We start from the raw sequence: 18,524 nt of genomic DNA on the forward strand, positions 1-18,524 counted from the left end.
CTGTACACCTTACTTAGTCGCGCAATTTAGCCTTCTCTTTCTACAGCCTGCATGCAATACGAGCCGATCGCTCACACATCAGAGACCACAAATTCATAACTGATACACCACGAAACAGTGCAGGTGAGCAACTAACAATTCGGCTTCCGTGTATGGTAAAGTTCAACACATTCACCTCGGTCTCTTTGAGCATAGTCTCACGGTTTGGTAAACCACCATCAACCTCCATCCCTTCAGTCGCAAGTATATTCAGGCTCTGCCTACTAGCCTAGGCATATTAGAATCTTCATTGAACTCATGTTAGCCATGCGCCATACAACCGTGCCACGCATATTCATCTCCCTAACCGTGCATCGTCTGCCCACCTGGTCCCCTCTCCCAAAACTCCAACGTCAGCGCACTAAGGAAACAAGGTATCTCCTTCCTTCCCTCAACCCAGTACACAATCTGATCGCGTATCTCGCCCGCAAAAACACTCTGCTCTCCACCCGAGACCTTCATTGTCCCATTCTCGCCATCAAACACTATGCTATTCTCCCCTTCCTCATCCGCAGGTTTGAACATACTGGTAACCTTGACCCGCCCGTTGGGCATAAAATCCAGCTTCCAGCCCAAGATCGAGGCAACAGCTTCTCTAAACTCGAGAGATTTCGCCGTCCAGATCTGTTTTAGACGCACGATTTTCTTGGACGAGGAGGCGAGTTGGGCTTTCAGTTCTTCGAGCTCGTCTCTAGCGGCATCAAGCGTGGCGAGTGGGACGTTGGAAGGCGGTGTTCTTTGGTTTTCGAGCTGGTCGATGAGCTGGACGTTGGCTTCGCGGAGAGTGCGCACTGTACTCAATTTGAGGGCTTCGGCGTCGGCGGTAGGATTAGATTTTAGCTCTAGGACGCGCGTGCGTGAAGATTCCTTTAGCTTCTTAAGCTGCGAGTGCTGCGCTTTGTATTCGGATTCGACGAGCTTCATCTTCTTTTGCAGAGTGTTAAGGTCGTCTTGTAATTGGCGGTTCTTTCGGCGTAGCTCGCCTACGCGTTCGTCGTCTTCGTTAGTGTCAAGAGCGCGCTTTTGGCCTGTCGTGGCGGGAGCAGGTTTCTCTAGGCTATTAAATTCTTTCTGTAGAGTATCAATCTCCTTGCGATATTGATCGACAAGATCTTCAAGCTCCTTTATCCGCTCGGATTTTGCGGCATCGAATGTGTCAGGCTGCATCTCACGCTCTTCGTCGTCGAAAGCTTTGACTTGAGCGCGTAGGAAGTCGACTTCCTTGGTTGCTAAAGCTTTCTGTCGTTCAAGCCGGGCCCGTACTTTTGCGTCAGCGTTATTTGTCGCGGCCGTGTTTCCGGCTGTCTTGAGTTGCTGGATCTCGGCTTGTAATTTGGCCTTCTCCTCTTCGAGTGCTTGTATATTGGCCTCCTTAACAATGAGCTCAGGTTTGATCTCGCCTAGTCTATTGAGAAGATCGGTCCTTTCTATGCGCTCTTGAATGAAGGCTCGCGCAAGGTCTTGGGGTGTTTCGAAGAGTACCTCGCCATGTATCTCTGCCTCCGCCTCAAGGTATGACGTCCACGAGTCGCGCTCTTCTTCCAGGAACTGTTTCCTGAGCTCTGCCTCGCCCAATTGCCGTTCTAGATCTTCCATCATGCGCAGCTTCGTCTGTAGTGACCTCTTCTCCTCCTCGACTACCTCGATAGCCTTGTGTTGTTTCCGATACTGCTTAAGCTCAGTATTCTGCTCTCTAGTCAGGGTCTCCAGCTTTTTGATGTGTGCAACTTGGTCAGAAAGCTCCCTCTTGATAACTGCCAGTGTTTCCGCGTCGCCCGTGATTGCCTTCAGGCGCAACACCTCGGCCTCCATTTGACCGACTTCCTCCTCTTTCTGCGCGAGCTTCCTCTGCGACGTTTGCAGAGCATCAACTTTAGCTTGTAGATCTGCATGCATCTCTTCTACACTGTCCTTGAGTGCCTTGTGTTCCGTTTGTAGCGTGTTGTACCTGTGCTCATTCTGCCGTTGTGATGTCGCCAACTCCTCCTTAACCTCGTCGTATTCCTCTTGTAGCGACTGTGCCTTCTCTTGACTCTCGCGCAACCGCCTTTCCAGTGCTTGCCGCTCGTTGGCAGCCCTTGTCTGCGCCTCAGTCATTTCTTTGGTCAGCGCATCATATTTCTTAGTGGTGAGAGTATTCGATGCCTCGACTTGCTGCGCTTTTCGGAAATCGGCATCGGCGCGGTTTTGGGCGTCTCGAAGTTCTTGCGCATGCTCCAACTTCATCATCTCTTTCTCTTGTTTCGCCGTCTCGAGCTCATATCGCACGGTGTTGAGTTGCGCGCGTAGGTCTTCGTTGATGGGGTCGGAAGGCACAACCGTATGCGGCGCATTCTGTGAGGCTCGCAATGTGGTTCGGAAGGTTTCGCGCAGAGGTTCTCGTTTGGCAGTCGCAGGCGCCGGCGTTGGCTCCTCCTCCTCGCCAGTGAGGAAGTTGAAGGACGGCTGTGTGGTGTTGCGCACCGTCATGGTAATAGTGACTCCTGTTGGTTTGTTTGTTGTGTCAAAGTTGGGTAAAGAACGTATATCGTCGGAAATCGAATGCGAATGCGACGACTATGCCATTGTGTATGCCGGGTGAGGTTCTTTCCTCACAGTGACGGCGTGGAGTTTGAGCGAGTGGTTGATAGATAATCGTCCTTGTTGTCGCAAAGCATCGTGTCTGGGGTTCAACGCGCCGCTCGGGCAAAGCCGCTTCGGGCCTAGTGTGTAAGGCAGCTCATCTCGAATCTGGCGTTCTCACGTGATTGTACGTGAGACGCGCGGATCAAATGTTTCGCCAGTTCCGACGCGGGCGCGCTTTGACGCGTTCGGCCATGCTCTCTCACTGCCCAAGCATCTATCCAAGAATCATCATCACCTCACAACCATAATCAGCGTGTGACCACCATGCGCCTAGAGCCCAAGAATCGCCTGAGTTATATTGATTAGCGACTGCAACCATGTTCAACTTTACTCCTCTTCTGGGCGCGCAGAGCTCGTCGCCAGCGTCGCAGTCATTGCTAGAGTTCGATGGAGGCATACAGATCTTGATCGATGTTGGTTGGGACGAGGATTTCAGCGTAGAGAAGCTTAAAGAAATTGAGAGGTAGGTCCTCGATCTGGTTGCGAATGCAGTGTGGATGACAGTTGAATTGCGGACTGTTCATACATAGCACATGCGCCTAAGAAGCACTGGCAGCGGGTAGCAAAGTCGCTATATAGCAATACACTATACATACACGACGACTAATCTAGACACTCCAGACATGTCCCCACCCTGTCCTTCATCCTACTTACTCACGCGACCACTGCGCATCTCGGAGCCTACGTACACTGTTGCAAGAACTTCCCTTTGTTCACACGAATACCCGTCTACGCGACAAACCCCGTTATATCTCTCGGCCGAACGCTACTACAAGACTTGTACGAATCCACGCCGCTTGCATCATCGATAATCCCCGCCGAAGCCCTCAGCGAGTCCGCATACTCCTTCTCTTCGGCACTGAAGGGCGGGAAGAATCCTAACATTCTTCTTCAAGCGCCTACGTCGCAAGAAATTGCCGATTACTTCGCCCGCATCAACCCCCTTCGATACTCGCAACCACATCAGCCTATTCCTTCACCTCATTCGCCTCCACTCAACGGTCTAACAATCACCGCATACAGTGCTGGGCACACTTTAGGAGGTTCAATATGGCACATACAGCATGGTATGGAGTCGGTCGTCTATGCCGTCGACTGGAACCAGGCTAGGGAGCATGTCCTCTCTGGAGCTGCTTGGCTTGGAGGACCCGGCACTGGTGGCTCTGAAGTCTTGGAACAATTGCGTCGTCCAACTGCCTTGATCTGCAGTAGCAAGAACACCGGTATGGTTAAGGTGGCCAGATCGCCCAACAAGCGAGACGAAGCCCTCCTTGAGATGATCCAGGATACAGTAGCCAAGGGTGGAACCGTACTGATCCCATCTGACTCAAGTGCACGTATACTTGAACTGGCATATCTCCTTGAAGAGACATGGGAGCGGGAGGCAACAAACACGGAGGGTGTCGGTGCACTACGAAGCGCAAAAGTCTACCTAGCGAGTAGGACGGGTGGTGCAACAATGCGCTACGTGCGGAGTATGTTGGAGTGGATGGAGGAGGGCATTGTGAAGGAATTTGAAGCCAGCGCTGCCGATCAAGATCGAAGGAATAAGAACGGAAAAGAAGAAGATCGAGCGAGAGTCCCGTTCGACTTCAAGCACATAACGTTGGTCGAGCGTAAGACACGTGTAGCTCGCATGCTGGGCACTACTGGACCGCGAGTGATTTTGGCAAGCGATGCTACGCTCGAGTGGGGATTCTCAAAAGATGCTATACGGAGCCTGGCCGCTGATGAGAAGAACTTGGTCATACTTACGGAAAGAGCTGGTCAACTGGGCGCTCAGAAGAAGGGCCTCGGTAGATATCTCTGGGAGCTGTGGAACCAGCGCAACGCATCACCGGGACAAGATGCTCCCTCTATCACTGTAATAGATGCCGCAGGCGATCAGGCGCCGCTCAACACTGTACGGGCAGTCGCACTCGAAGGTGACGAAGTTCCGCTTTATCAGCAGTTCCTTGCCGGCCAGAGACAACGGCAAACCACCATGGGCGGCGACAATGCAGCCATGCTCGAGACATCCGCTGATGTTGTTGACGATCGATCATCAACGGAGTCGGAGAGCTCGGAAGGCTCTGGTGACGGATATCGAGGAAAAGCCCTCAATGCAACCGTTGCTCTCCAACATGCGCGAAACAAACTTGGTATGACAGACGCGGAATTGGGCGTCAATGTCCTTGTACGCCGCAAGAACGTTCACGACTACGAAGTGCAAGGAAAGAAAGGAAAGGAGAAGATGTTTCCGTTCCAGGCCAAGAAGCGTCGTGCGGATGACTTTGGTGATCTCATTCGCCCTGAAGACTTTGCGCGTGCTGAAGAGGAAGACAACACTGCCGGAGAAGCTCTTCGTGGCGAGGGAGCAAAGAAGGAGAATGCTGTTGGTCAGAAGAGGAGATGGGATGATCTATTAAACAGCGCCGACGCCAGTAAAGCCAGCGCCAATCAGAAACGTCGAAAAGACAAGGAACTTCGAGAAGGCGAGGATGGAGAATCTGACAGCGAACCCGAAGACGACCCTGACAAGGTGGAGGGTCCATCGAAAGTCATTATTGAATCGGAAACCCTGGAGATCCGGTGTCGCATTGCCTTTGTGGACTTCTCAGGCCTACACGACCGCCGCACGATTCAGCAGCTTATCCCGCTTATCAAGCCTCGCAAGCTGATCTTCGTAGGTGGTGAGGAAGGCGAGACTCTCGAGCTCGCAGAGATCAGTCGCATAGCGCTGAATGCGAATACCGATTCTGCCAACGCCATCGATGTCTTCACACCCACTGTGGGCACGATGATTGACGCCAGTGTCGACACGAATGCTTGGAGCGTCAAGCTCAGCCGCAGCATGGTGCGCAACCTCCGCTGGCAGAACGTACGTGGCATGGGCGTTGTAGCCATCACTGGCCGCCTCGCAGCCGCAAGCCTCGAACCTGAAGTCAAGGAAGAAGCGGACACGCCTGCGAAAAAGAAGGCCCGTCTTGACGCTCCCGCCGTCCCTGTGTCTAGCGACAAGAACGATGATACGCCCATCCTCGACGTTGTCCCCACGAATATGGCCACCGCCGTTCGATCCGTCGCACAACCGTTCCATGTCGGTGATCTTCGTCTTGCCGATTTGAGGAAGCTCATGAATGCCAATGGCATGCAAGCGGAATTCAGGGGCGAGGGTGTGCTAGTTATCAACGGCACGGTGGCTGTGAGAAAGACGGCTACCGGTCAGATTGAGATCGATGGAGGGGCTTATGGTAATCTGGATCCAAGGAATAACGATGCTGCGACATTCTCTAGGGTCAGGAGACAGATCTACGAGGGCTTGGCCGTGGTCGCTGGAGGTTAAAAAGTAGAGGTATGAATCGGTTGGCATACTGGGCATTTGCTTTAGACCTGGGAAAGCTGTCACATCTAGTCTGCTCCAATGAAGTGCAATGATCAGCGTAGTAGCAATTGATGGGTTTTTAGCTCAACAACCTCTGAGACGGGTGCCTGCCACTATGCGTGTTGCTGCGTGGTCTTCTTCCTCAGACTCCAATCGCGGTTTTTACGAGGAAGCCTGTTTCTTCTGAGTTCTACCTACTCATGGAACCATTGAACGCCAAAACAACCCCTAAAATACCTTCGTGTACAGGTTATATATGAGGTGATTGGCCCACTATTGTAGAACACAGTACATATCTTTCGGGTGAACTATTGCTGGGTATAGCTTGGGAAAACAGAACTTTTTCGTGGGCAGATAAGATAAGCGTTAGGTTTACCACGAAAAGAGGGGTAACAACCGCGACGCAACTGCACAACGTCTGAATCCAGTCTTCGCATTCGCTTAGCCTTTTTCCTCATACTACTCTTTTCCTAAAGCGCGAAAGTCGACATTCACCTGCATCGAACACCATGCCGTCTAGTTCTGAAGAGGCACAAGCCCTCGGCCACTCAGAGTTTTGGGACGAACGGTATGCAAAGGCTGATGGTGATAAGCCAACGCACGAATGGTTCCGCGCTTTCGATGAGCTGGAGCCATTCTTCAAAAAGCATTTGTTTGATAAGAGGTGCGACGAAGGAAAAGATGCGAAAATTCTTCATTTGGGCAGCGGAGATAGTGTAGGTTCTCCCCTGGTTGAGAATTGAATTGCTACGGGCTGCACATAACTCAATGCCCAAGTGATGCCATTCTCCATGTTTTTATGTTCTGAACTGAACTACACAAACCTACGTCATCTTTGCGACCACGTCTTCGTAGGCTGACCCATTACTAGACCGTCCCATACGATCTTCTAGAGCGAGGATATACGAACCAGCTCTGTATTGATTTCTCCGCGGTGGTCGTGGATCTGATGAAATTGCGACACCCTGATAAACCCCAGGTAGAATGGAGAGTTGGCGATGTCCGGGATATGAAAAGCATCGATAGCAAATCCGTGGATGTCGCCTTTGACAAAGGTACATTAGATGCCATGATTTACGGCAGTCCTTGGAGTCCGCCTGAAGAGGTTATGGACAATAGCGGGAGGTACATCAGTGAGGTGAGTGGAAAATATGGGCATATGCAAATAGCTTTGAGCGGATGCTGACTGTGAGAAGGTTTGGAGGGTCTTGAAAGACGATGGTGTCTTTCTTTACATCACGTACCGGCAACCGCACTTTGTCAAGCCTATCCTTAATCGGAAGAATGAGTGGAATCTAGATATGGATATTATGGGTGGAGGCGACAGTTTCCAGTACTTCGGTTTCATCCTCAAGAAGAATACCTCGGACGTGAGCTAAAGACGCGATCGAGCATACTGGACCTGAAGATGAAGCAAGTGCATTGGAGGAGAAATTCGATGTATCCTGAGGATTGCGACAAAGAGTCCTAACGGTACGAAGTGCGAGAGAGCTCATTTCATGTCTTTGAAGATGTACTGTAAAAGTATATACCGTCGTATATTTTGTAAGCACACTGACAGTAAACACAGCGTATGCTCTTCAGTTCTAATCCTCCAAAAAGCGAGCTTCTTCGTAGCACAAGAAAATATTGGAGATGCGGGCGCGACAAGGTCCGCTCATCGCACAGACCACTTGGTACATATCCATCTCTTTCCCATGTCTCCTTCCTCTCAACTACACACCGAACATCACACCGTCTTCTTCTGGTCTTCGCGCTCGAACTTGGTGGATTGCATTGCTGGAACCTTGGGTTGTACATTGAACAGCATCACACTGTCTTACAAGACACAACCGACAATCCATCCTTGGTTCCCGGCGTGCACACGATTGGGGATGAACTTTCGAATACCAGCTCAATGCTTCCATTTTTCGCGCCCGAAAATTGTATGTTTGCGGATGCGTTCGCCGAGTTCAAGCCAATCCCAGCTCCGACTGTAATGACTTCGGGGGTTATGTTAAAGCCGCCGCCCAAACCGAAGTCGCTGGACCCTGCTGTAAGCCCACCTATATCGCATGTGTTAGCTGGAGCGAGTTGGAAGGAAATGCGCATAACGTACCTCCGTACGACACGTCGGCTTGCCAATTGATACCGCAACCTACGCCAATGTCGCCAAATGGTGTAAGACTACCTGCCGCCGCGACATTGCCGGACCCGCTTGTTGATGTGACGTTGCTGTTTAGGTTCGTGATATCAACGCCGTCGGCCCTTCGGTGTTGGTGTGGTGTTGCGGATGCCAGCATTTGCATAGCAAGGAAGGGTAGGGCGAGTTTAGTAAACATTTTGTCGTTGACGTTATTCTACAGTGTTCTTGCAGAAAAGCAGGACCGTTGAACGTTTATAGAGAGGAATGCCGTTGGGTGAGGCTGTAGAAGGTAAACAAAGTTCTATTTGGAGTCGATGCATTTTATAGTTTGATGATCAGGGGCAGCGGCATCTTCTCCAGCATCATTTAGGCTATTCACTATCCGTGTGCTTCTGATCCATGATTTTGTATGTTTTTACTGTGCTACAGTATGTTCCGGACGATCCGGTAATTGCGGTTTCAAGAAAGAACGACCATTCGGACCGGATCTAAGCCCCCTATCAAGCGTATGCCTTATACCGCGTTAGTAAGACTACTCGGCCCCACAAGAATCTGGAAACTTTAATTTGACCGCTGCGCTTAAGCATACTGGACGGATTTCCCTGCGAACCGTTTGGAGGTTTCTACAAGATGGAGTGCGAAGCTGCAGGCTGGGTGGCATCCAAACATCATGACTTCGGCAGGATCTCGGTACTTCTCTTGGAGGCGTTGGGCCGTACTATAGAATCTCACGGGTCCATCCTTGCCGTCAGCATCGCTGACGTAGATCACAGTTCGAGCACGGTAGACTAGCTATGTCAGATTGTGCACAACCAGATACCGCCACCATTTATATAGGGAATCCCTTCTTGTGAGATCGGGCAACGCCCATCTGCACTTTATCTCATTCAAGATGTTTACCCAGTTAGCTCTTGGCCTGCTCTTGGGAGTAGTGCATTCAGTCGTAGGTGAAGAGTCGTACGCACCGTATCCGACATCAAAGAACGAATCGCATCTCCATACTCATGATGGAGGGTTCACCCCAGACTTCTATCTCTCCGTCACATACGAAAACCACACTGTAGCATGCCAGCATCGCATGTCTGCTTTGGTCAATGGTACATCTCCTGGGCCGACGTTGCGTCTTCCAGCAGGGAAGACGAGCTGGGTGCGCGTCTGCAATGACATGGAGGAGTTTAACACAACAATGGTATGACTAAATCCAGACACTGATGTTTGAAGTTACCGCGTCTAACATAAATCAGCATTGGCATGGCCTTACTCAACGCACAGCACCTTTCAGTGATGGCTCGCCTGTCAGTCAGTGGCCCATTGCACCACACAGATGCTTCGACTACGAGATACACCCCGAAGTTGAGGATGCGGGAACCTACTTCTACCACTCTCACATTGGCTTCCAGGCTATCTCTGCTGCTGGTCCGCTTATCATTGATGACTTTGGTCTTCCTCCATTTGAGTACGACGAAGAGCGTATTGTCTTCCTCCAGGATTACTACAACAAGGCTGACGAGGCGATGGAGCATGGCCTCGTTGCGACACCATTCGTTTGGACTGGCGAGACAAATGCAGTACTATTGAACGGTATTGGTGTAGCTACTGGTGAAAAAGCTGGCCAGGGCAACTGCCAACTGCCGGTGATCGATGTGGAGCCTGGGAAGACCTATCGCATGCGCTTTGTTGGTGCGACAGCCATATCTATGGTCTCGTTCGGTATCGAAGGCCACTCCAAGCTCGACGTTATCGAGGCAGATGGCCATTATACGAAACCCTACACCATAGACCACATGATGGTGTCATCCGGACAGCGTTTCGACGCGCTTCTTAAAACAAAGACTGTAGAAGAACTCGGTAACCAGACCGACTACATCATCCAGTTTGAGACCAAAGACCGGCCTGCCATCTACACTGGCTTCGGTGTCCTACGCTACCCAAGCAATGGACCGAAGATCGCCTCTGCGCCCGCAGTAGCCCCTCTGACTCTTACCAACGCTACCTATGACTTTCTCGAATACGCTCTCGAGCCCTTGGTCCCCAACAACTTCCCCCACGCTTCCGAAGTAACCCGCCGCGTTCACGTAAGTAATGTGCAACTCAGGCAATCAACCACCATATGGCAGCTCGAAGGCCTGAACTGGACCGAAACAAACTCGGCTAATAGCCCCCCATACCTGGTCGATATCTACAAGAACGGCCCTGCAGCAATGCCAAATTATACCGCAGCCATGGAGAACGGCGGTTGGGACCCCTACACACTAACTTGGCCCGCCAAACTCGGCGAAGTCATCGAAATTATCTTGGAAAACACAGGCAGTCTCGTGGATAACAACGGCGGCTTCGACTTCCATCCTTTCCACCTGCATGGTGCCCACTTTTACGACTGCGGAAGTGGAAATGGGACGTACGACCCTGTTGAGAACGAGAAGAAGCTTGCGAACTACAACCCTGTGCAACGCGACACGACGAATCTGTACCGTTATCGCTCAAGGGGTACGGCGGGAGACGACGAGGGTTGGCGCTGCTGGAGGTTGCGTGTTCAGGATGCGGGGTGTTGGATGCTACATTGCCATGTTTTGCAGCATATGATTATGGGTATGCAGAGTGTGTGGATTATGGGTGAATGGGATGAGATCGCACGGATTCCGTACTCGGGTGCACAGGGGTATCTAGACTTTGGGGGTACAGCTTATGGAGGACAGGATATCTCGCCGGTTGCATACCACAACTGGAACGAGTAGATTGTGTAAGCTAGGCTTTCTCTTCTTCTTCTTTCTGGCCGTTAGGATCCAATGTCCTTTCTTTTCTGCCAAGTGTTTCCATTTTGAGTTGTATCTGCTATGCTTTGCGCGTCCTTCCACATACTACCGCATATGTAGATCAAGTATGAACGATAGCCTAGCCTTCGTTCTCGTTGAGATTGCTATTCGGAATCAGAGTCAAAACTGTTTGATGACTCTAGCACGTCTCCACCTGGTCAGAAAATAAAACGTTAGTTAGATGATCTATAATATGATGGGTAGCGGACGCCATCTCAGGACAGTTGCGGGTCTTGCATAATCCTCAGATCTTGGGATTACTTACCAGGCATGACCTCCCCAGAATCCATCCAGCTAATCAACCGGCGACCGGTGTAGTCTGACACGTCAGCATTTGGAAACGCCGCTCGGAGTTGGCCTGGTACATCGACACTGCAATTAGGGTGATCCACATAATTGTGATAAAACTCATCGACGCCTTCATCGTGTGCCTCGAATCCAATCAGCCGGATGACTTCCAGATTCGGGCAACTCTTGGACTCGAGTAACGCAGGAAGCACCATCTCGACAAACCGGGTATAAGAAGGGCTATTTGCGCATTGTCGCATATACTCCTTGTTTCTGGATCCATGCGCCACATTTTCCTGCGCGACAGGTCGTTGATCCAGGGTTAGATGCTGCAGTGTATTTCGAGTCGCCCTTAACAGCGTGTTCCACTCTTGGAAAATCCGCTCATCCGAGAACGTGGAAAAATGCAGAACATCGTCATCAATCTTCGGTCCGTTGCTAGGCTTGCAGAGATACAACCTTTTAAGGTTGATCAATCGTGACATAATCTCAGGCGTCAGACATGCAAGTGGACGAGGCGCAACCCATTTGCATGACGTTAAGTCTTCATGCTCGTCCGCGTTCGCGAGCTCATCCTCGGTCATATCTTTAGGGTCCTTCGGTCTTTGATTCTCGAGCGGTGGCGGATTTACCTGATTCTTTCCCCCGGCGCAATTCGAGTTACCTACTGGCCGATCCAAAACGGCCAACTGCAGCTCCTCGACCCCTTCAGGTTGCATGAGAAGCCACCTAACAAAGTCCTTGGGGAAATAGCCACGCAATTTCAGCGTCGTCAATTTTTGCAATCCCGGCAATGGCGCCTGGAAAACATCCATGCTCGGATTTGGCTCCCAAAACATCGAGATCTCTAAATGTTCCAGATTCACGAAATGCGCGAAGGTTTGGGCCAAAGTACTCGGGGCCTTGATAATTGTCGGCAAACAAAGCCATCGCACCAACGTGCCTAGTTCCTCCCCCTCCCTTCGCGTAGCTCTTTCCCCCACGTTTGATCGCCTGAAATCATCTTCAGAAACTCCTCGCTTCGACCGCGCGCTCGGCCGTCCACATTGTAAGGTGGGATCGTACGCCTTGTGGCTTCTTCGGCACGGAGCTCGTTGTGAGCGCTTTCCACGTGGAAGCCCGACCCGTGCATTTCAATCACGGTCCAGAGAAGAGGCTGCACAACGGTGTGGTATGCTTTTGTAACGCGGCTCAGCGCGCATAGGTCGCCCATAAAGAGGTATTCGGTTATACAGGCGAAGACGTCAGTTGGTACTTGTTCAATTGGAGAGGTCATGATTGCGTGATAACGGTGCGTGGATTGGGAAGCGATTCTTCACTCAGCGGAGTGTCTCAATGACCAGCGAGAAGGAAGCCAGGCAGAGGTATGAGCTAAAAGCGTTTATCCTTCGTGATTGGGAAATGTCGACTCTAAGCGCTCCTACGTGTAGGATTCATCAATTATGCCGAGTCTTACTCCGAGATGCTAATTAGTCCAAACTTGGAGTTTTTACTACTGAGATTTTCAGCACCTGGGATATGTTGTATCAGCACTCTAATTCTTCCACATGCGACCATAGCATCTTGATAATTAGGATACCCGGTTGGTGCACCGTAAAGTGCCGCTTTTGGTACATCTGTCGTATCCTACATGCTTCACATAGTGGATTGCGCCTCAGCCTCGGATAAGTCCTGTGCCCATCAACGGCTTTTGCTTGCAAGTAGTAGCCAAAAACAGCATCAGGACCACTGATTTTTACCACAGCAAGAGGATGGGCTACAAAGCGCATCTTGGGGACTGGGATATATGAAGGAGCGTGTACACTCCCTTTCTGCTGCAATCATTCTGTCCTGCAAGTCTGACCTCCGCGTAAATACATCGTGGCTATCAGCATCCGAGATATGCGCACTCTTCATGGCGTTGCGACAACGATGATATGGTCTGATCGGCAGGGAGCGAACGTAGCGCAGCATTGACGACGGGCGCCAGCGGGGCCACCCACACCGAGGTCCCCAGGCAGATGGGCTGCGCTACCATATCCCGGTTTGCGAAGAACGCGGTTAAAACCAAGTAGGAACCAATTGAGCAAACAAACAAACAACATTGGAAACCTCCAGAATGGGCATACACTTTGTCGGCGCCAGCTGTTACCGCATCAGTACCACGAGGCCTCTTTCAAATATTGCAGGCCGTCGCTCGCTGCCTCAAGTTCCATGCTTTAGCATAGCCGCAAATGGTATGCCGTTGAAGGGAGCCCTTGCGTAGCTGCGCATGCTTTGGTACCGCGGATATTATACTGGACTGCGAGAATTGAACGAATCAAGACTTGGACTTTCGATACGCATGCCTTGCATGCCCTGGGGAGGATATGCCTTTGGTGAAGCAGCTGGTGAATCGGCCCAATCAAGTATTCAAACCTTTGCTCGCAGCTAGTGCAATCGATTTCTCGCTGGTATTTGCAGTTCACTCACATCCGCTCAATGAGTTCATCAATCATCACGAGTAGCTTAGTTTCTGCCAGAGTGTAACGAGTAACAAGTGCGCTTTGAAGGATTCGCTCCACACGCCATCTTGAGGTCTAATTTGCACCAAAATCCAGCCTCGTCGGCCCCAGGTTTCCCGTCTTCAACGTTTCATAGGCTCGATTTGCGCGCTGTTCCCTCTGCAGCTACGCATGGCTTACAGCAGGCGAACTTATATCCTCAAGCTTCTCACCCAAAACCTACCTCCCTTCGCAGCCATGACAGACTAACAGGCCGCCACTCCAATCCGGGTCGCATCGCCGGCCTTTTAGGGGCCCTTCGTTAAGATCAACAAAGGCATCTTTCGCCACAACCGTTGTGAGATCCCTTACAACAACGCAATGATGTTATTCTGGCTCGCGAACACTTAGCTTTCTTGGAGCTGCAATCGTGAGCTGTTAAGTATGCTGGGTGCTTGAGGCCTATTTCGCGCCCCTACGTTCCTCACCCTGATCATATGGTTCCATTGTTCTCTGAGACCTTGACTTCCTGCAAGTTTGTCGTTCTTTCATTCTCAAGAAGGACTCCTGAACATGGCAGATCCTAGTTATACAGCAGCTAAGCCAGGAGACTTCTTTTGTCCCCGCGGAGGTACTTGGTACGTCGAAGATCCAGCACCAGAACGGGGATGATCTTAAAGACCAAAGCGTGTCTTTATAGCACTACGGAGTACAGATCTGACCATGATCAGGTACGCGTGTGAGACCGGGACCAAGTTTGTCGGGTGCTGCATGTCGGATCCGTGCAAGAATGGCTGCTTTGGTGACATACTACGACCGGCAGGTCGCTCTACATCACTCGCTAACCTGTCGCCCGGCGGATCTTGCGGTGGTCAGACACCCATGTGGACCTGTGGGATGGCGCCAACATTCTGGGGGTGTTGCAACGAGGATCCGTGCATCAACAATTCGTCATGCCCACCTGGAAAACTGGAACCAGCATTCTGAGATCGACCAGACCAGTACTACTACTTCCATGATCTGAATGTCGCGCTTTCGTCCACTGTTCCCAAACCCATGGAATTTTCAACAGCTAGCAGCACATCTGTAACCGCCAGCAATACGCCTACGGCTGCAGCTGCCGCCGGCCCCAGTAGAGTCTCTGGTGCGGTCATTGGAGGTGCTGTTGGAGGCTCACTCGCTTTCCTGATTATCATGGCAGCCGTTGTGCTCTCTTTATGCTACCGGCGGCGCAACCAGAAGAAAAACAGTGTCGAGATGGAAGAAGCGGACAACTCGGTGATACCAAAGGCGGAACTGGCATCGCCTACAACATCCACAGGGTTCTCGTGTGCGTCTCTGTACAATCGACCTAAAGAGTCTCGTTACTGACTGTGTGCAGCACCTCTGACATACACTTGGGGCAACTCGCAACAGAAATGGGAATACTATCAAAATGACCCTCAGGAAATGATAGGGGATACAACAAGATCTGAGCTTTACTCGCAACCTACCGATGGGTTCGCCGAGCTCCATGGAGGTTCGGCGGCTGGAGAGCTTGAGTCGCCAGAAAACACTCCAAAAGCAGTACAGGGAGAATTCGCTCACGATACGTCGAAGCAGCAAGCGCATGGCTTGGGTGTCACTGTTGATGAGAGAGCGTCAGCGTGGTTGAATGCGCGAACGTAGAGGGCGTCGACCCTGCTTTAATGTTAATGTTTCTGGAAATACTCTTTACATAATCATAAAATGCAGGACGGAAATAAGGGCGAGTGCGCAAGACGCTGAAGGATGGCCTTCGTGGATTGAAGAGTATGCTTCCTTCGTTCACTGCACATACCGGGGGAGGTAACCACTGCATTTGGGTATCGTACGCTAACGACAGCCGCGACGCGAGCGGTGCGAACGACGCACCACGCAAGCGGCACATCAGGCACGTGAGCCGGGTACGAGATGTCATATGTATACTTTATGAAAAACATGATACCCTACAGTATATAGCGACTATCGCGGGCATGCTTAGTTTTGCCGTTGGAACATCGGCGTCATCATACTGGCGTAGTTGTTCATGACTCAAAACGACCTCTCTATCCTCGGTCGCGGAGTGCCGAGGCCGCTTCACGCTACTGCTCACCCGCTTTCAAGTCCTGACTCTTGCTTCTGCACCAACCGAACTATCTCCACAATACTTTTATACCGACATCTCGGCCAGCTAGTCGCGACATTCTTAGCGGAGCGGAGCACCGAGCAGCGTCGTCCTTCCTCACGCTCACCCGCTCCAGCCTATCTCTTCTTACTCCACATCTCGCTCCCACACCCCGACCCCTCGGATCTGGGCTCCGAGGTTCGAAACATGGTCCCTGGAGCTCAAGGGCACGATCCTAGCCATGCAAGCGTAAGTCTTCGTAGCCCATTTCCCGGTTGGTCACAAGGGGTTTCGGCACGAACTAGGACGCTGACGTCGACGTGCAGGTGCGATCACTGTCACGAGAGAAAGGTCCGATGTGACAAAACTCTTCCATGTCGGCGATGCAGCCTAAATGGATCGGAGTGTCGCTACACTGATCGGACGAAAGCACGCACCTACAGCCAGGCCCATGTAGACACGCTTGAGCGCAGGATCAAGCGCTTAGAAGTTCAGAACAGGACTCTTGTGCAGCAGAATAGGGCTGGCCCAATATCCCCTGGAGGCCAAAATACTCCCATCGTAATCCAGGGCAATCTTTCTACGAATGATAGCGGCAGTCCGCAGCATCATACATCTGCCGACGTCGCGGGAGAAGTATCATACCTGTCGATCAATGCGTCCGGAGAAAGGAACTACCTAGGATCCTCGAGTGGCGTTCTCCTCGCGAACTTCATTAGAGCCAATGTAGACATCGAAACTTCAATACGGTCGACAACACCACCCGGTGACAATGAAACTACATATCCAACAGCTTCGGCTATAGAGCTCGGTCGCGACCTACCATCTGAACAGATAGCGAGAAGACTTGTACTATCATATCTCAACCATGACCACTTACGCTACCCTGTGGTCCGCCCTGCCACTCTCTTGGCGATGCTTTCGGAAGCATACAGCACAAACGTGACTTCCTACACGCGCTCCGCAAGCGAAGCCTTTATCTTTGACATAGTGCTTGCTATCGCCACGGCCAGTATCTGTGGGTCCGATCGGCAAGGGCTACCAAGTGCCCATAGTCATTACACACGGGCGATGAAGCAGGGCTCGACAGTCTTAGAAAAGGGAGGGCGTGGTGCCCTCCAGGCAGTTATCCTCTTGATTCAGTATCGCATGAGCAGTTCCATGCAAGACACCTCAGCTAGTATGTTGCTACATCTCCATGAATTGGACCAGAAGTCGCTTGATCTAAAGACTATACAGGCATGTGGCATTTAGTGGGAGTGGGAAGCAGAATCGCCCTCGAGCTTGGCCTTCACTGTGAAACTGCCTATCCTTACAAACGCTCAGATGTGTCCACAAGGAATACAGAACTGAGTGCCAGTCTTGTCCAGCAAGAGGTCTCCCGGCTTTGTTTTTGGAGCATCGTGGCCATGGACAGGTGCGTTTGAAACTTTTAACACGAGAGAATTTGGGAGGAAAACTCAGCTGATAACATAACAGAATAGTCAGCAACATACTAGGTAGACCCCTCGCAATCCGCAATGACGACATGGATACGGCTCTGCCATCTGATCTATGCGACGAGATCCTGCTTTCTGGTGTCGACATGCCCATGGCCGAGCATCTGGTCACATGCCGCCGCATTTCGATCTTCGTTCAGATCATCAAGTATCGCCTACTTTGTGGTGACATTATCGAAACACTGCACAACCGAGGTCGAAAAAATCAGTCGGATGATGAGCTCCGCCACCGCAGAGATCAATTCGCAGCCGAACTTAAGGCCTGGCGGCTGGATGCCGAAAGGGTCGCTCTTTCAGGTTCTGTGGATGACGCCGGACCTTCATCTTGCTTCACATCACCTACTTGGTTCGAGATGATATATCATAATGCCGTGCTAATGCTTCATCGGCCATCCCCTACACTGGACACGTCTAGGGACTCAGTTGCGGTGCAAGCGATTTTTACCTCCTCTCAGGCTTCCATATCTTCATATGCCAGTCTCCATCGTATGGGGCTCCTGAATCACAGTTGGCTTACACTACAAGCTTTGTTCATAGCAGGGTTGTCATATGTGTACGCTGTGACGATGCATTGCCAGGCCAGTCGCAGACAGCAGGGTCACCAATCAAGCGGGCTGCTGAACAAGAATCCAAGCACCATGGAAGTGGTCAGCGATACACGCACGTGCTCGAACGTCCTTGTAGCGGTTTCAGAAAGATGGAAGCCGTTGCAACGCTGCGTCGATGTCTTCAACAGGTTAAGTGATGCTATTCTGATCGACGTTATCAAATTTAGTACAAACCCCATTGCCGCCACCCACTTGCCGAACAACTACTCGAGAGACGGTGACCAGCAGTACTGTGACCGGTCTGAGCTGACGGCAGAAACACATCCAGATGAGTTGATCCAGCCTTCTCAATGGAACCACGCGTCATATCTTCAGCCTATTGGAACCGATCGAATGGTGTCTAACTCATCGCCACTGGCTATCGAGAACGAATTCAGAGGATCGGTATTTGATTTACAACAAATGTACGATCAGCAGCAAGTCGATATGTCTGTTTATCGATTTTCTCAGGCTTGGTTCGACAGCTTCGACCTGTATGGTAATATGGGACCGCAGATTAACGACATGACGATGGATACACACCTCTGATGTTGGCCAACTCGCATGCTACTTTGAGAACATGACGCCTGTACTCTC

The 18,524-nt window shown here is 51.2% G+C and overlaps 7 protein-coding genes across 7 annotated transcripts; 5 read left to right on the top strand and 2 right to left on the bottom strand.

Annotated features, from left to right (window-relative positions):
* Positions 1-342: 342 nt before the first annotated feature.
* On the bottom strand, positions 343-2,508 carry ALTATR162_LOCUS11094 (uncharacterized protein; the record flags this gene model as incomplete). The annotated part of the gene is made up of 1 exon (XM_043318736.1): positions 343-2,508. The coding sequence occupies one exon, from the start codon at positions 2,506-2,508 to the stop codon at positions 343-345; it is 2,166 nt and encodes a 721-aa protein (XP_043174671.1).
* A 473-nt stretch (positions 2,509-2,981) lies between these two features.
* Positions 2,982-5,989, top strand: ALTATR162_LOCUS11095 (uncharacterized protein; the record flags this gene model as incomplete). The annotated part of the gene is made up of 2 exons (XM_043318737.1): positions 2,982-3,127; positions 3,286-5,989. The coding sequence occupies 2 exons, from the start codon at positions 2,982-2,984 to the stop codon at positions 5,987-5,989; spliced, it is 2,850 nt and encodes a 949-aa protein (XP_043174672.1).
* Positions 5,990-6,537: 548 nt separating this feature from the next.
* ALTATR162_LOCUS11096 (uncharacterized protein) lies at positions 6,538-7,407 on the top strand (the record flags this gene model as incomplete). Its single annotated transcript, XM_043318738.1, has 3 exons — positions 6,538-6,744; positions 6,900-7,166; positions 7,225-7,407. 3 exons carry the CDS (start codon positions 6,538-6,540, stop codon positions 7,405-7,407), a joined length of 657 nt encoding a protein of 218 aa, XP_043174673.1.
* A 350-nt stretch (positions 7,408-7,757) lies between these two features.
* Positions 7,758-8,349, bottom strand: ALTATR162_LOCUS11097 (uncharacterized protein; the record flags this gene model as incomplete). Its single annotated transcript, XM_043318739.1, has 3 exons — positions 7,758-7,807; positions 7,852-8,073; positions 8,127-8,349. The coding sequence occupies 3 exons, from the start codon at positions 8,347-8,349 to the stop codon at positions 7,758-7,760; spliced, it is 495 nt and encodes a 164-aa protein (XP_043174674.1).
* A 696-nt stretch (positions 8,350-9,045) lies between these two features.
* Positions 9,046-10,888, top strand: ALTATR162_LOCUS11098 (uncharacterized protein; the record flags this gene model as incomplete). The annotated part of the gene is made up of 3 exons (XM_043318740.1): positions 9,046-9,342; positions 9,398-10,228; positions 10,271-10,888. 3 exons carry the CDS (start codon positions 9,046-9,048, stop codon positions 10,886-10,888), a joined length of 1,746 nt encoding a protein of 581 aa, XP_043174675.1.
* A 3,884-nt stretch (positions 10,889-14,772) lies between these two features.
* Positions 14,773-15,384, top strand: ALTATR162_LOCUS11099 (uncharacterized protein; the record flags this gene model as incomplete). The annotated part of the gene is made up of 2 exons (XM_043318741.1): positions 14,773-15,046; positions 15,098-15,384. 2 exons carry the CDS (start codon positions 14,773-14,775, stop codon positions 15,382-15,384), a joined length of 561 nt encoding a protein of 186 aa, XP_043174676.1.
* A 1,528-nt stretch (positions 15,385-16,912) lies between these two features.
* On the top strand, positions 16,913-18,476 carry ALTATR162_LOCUS11100 (uncharacterized protein; the record flags this gene model as incomplete). The annotated part of the gene is made up of 3 exons (XM_043318742.1): positions 16,913-17,021; positions 17,081-17,258; positions 17,321-18,476. 3 exons carry the CDS (start codon positions 16,913-16,915, stop codon positions 18,474-18,476), a joined length of 1,443 nt encoding a protein of 480 aa, XP_043174677.1.
* Between the last annotated feature and the right edge of the window lie 48 nt (positions 18,477-18,524).

The sequence above is a fragment of the Alternaria atra genome (assembly GCF_907166805.1).
Source record: "Alternaria atra isolate CS162 genome assembly, contig: 35, whole genome shotgun sequence".
Classification (NCBI taxonomy): domain Eukaryota; kingdom Fungi; phylum Ascomycota; class Dothideomycetes; order Pleosporales; family Pleosporaceae; genus Alternaria; species Alternaria atra.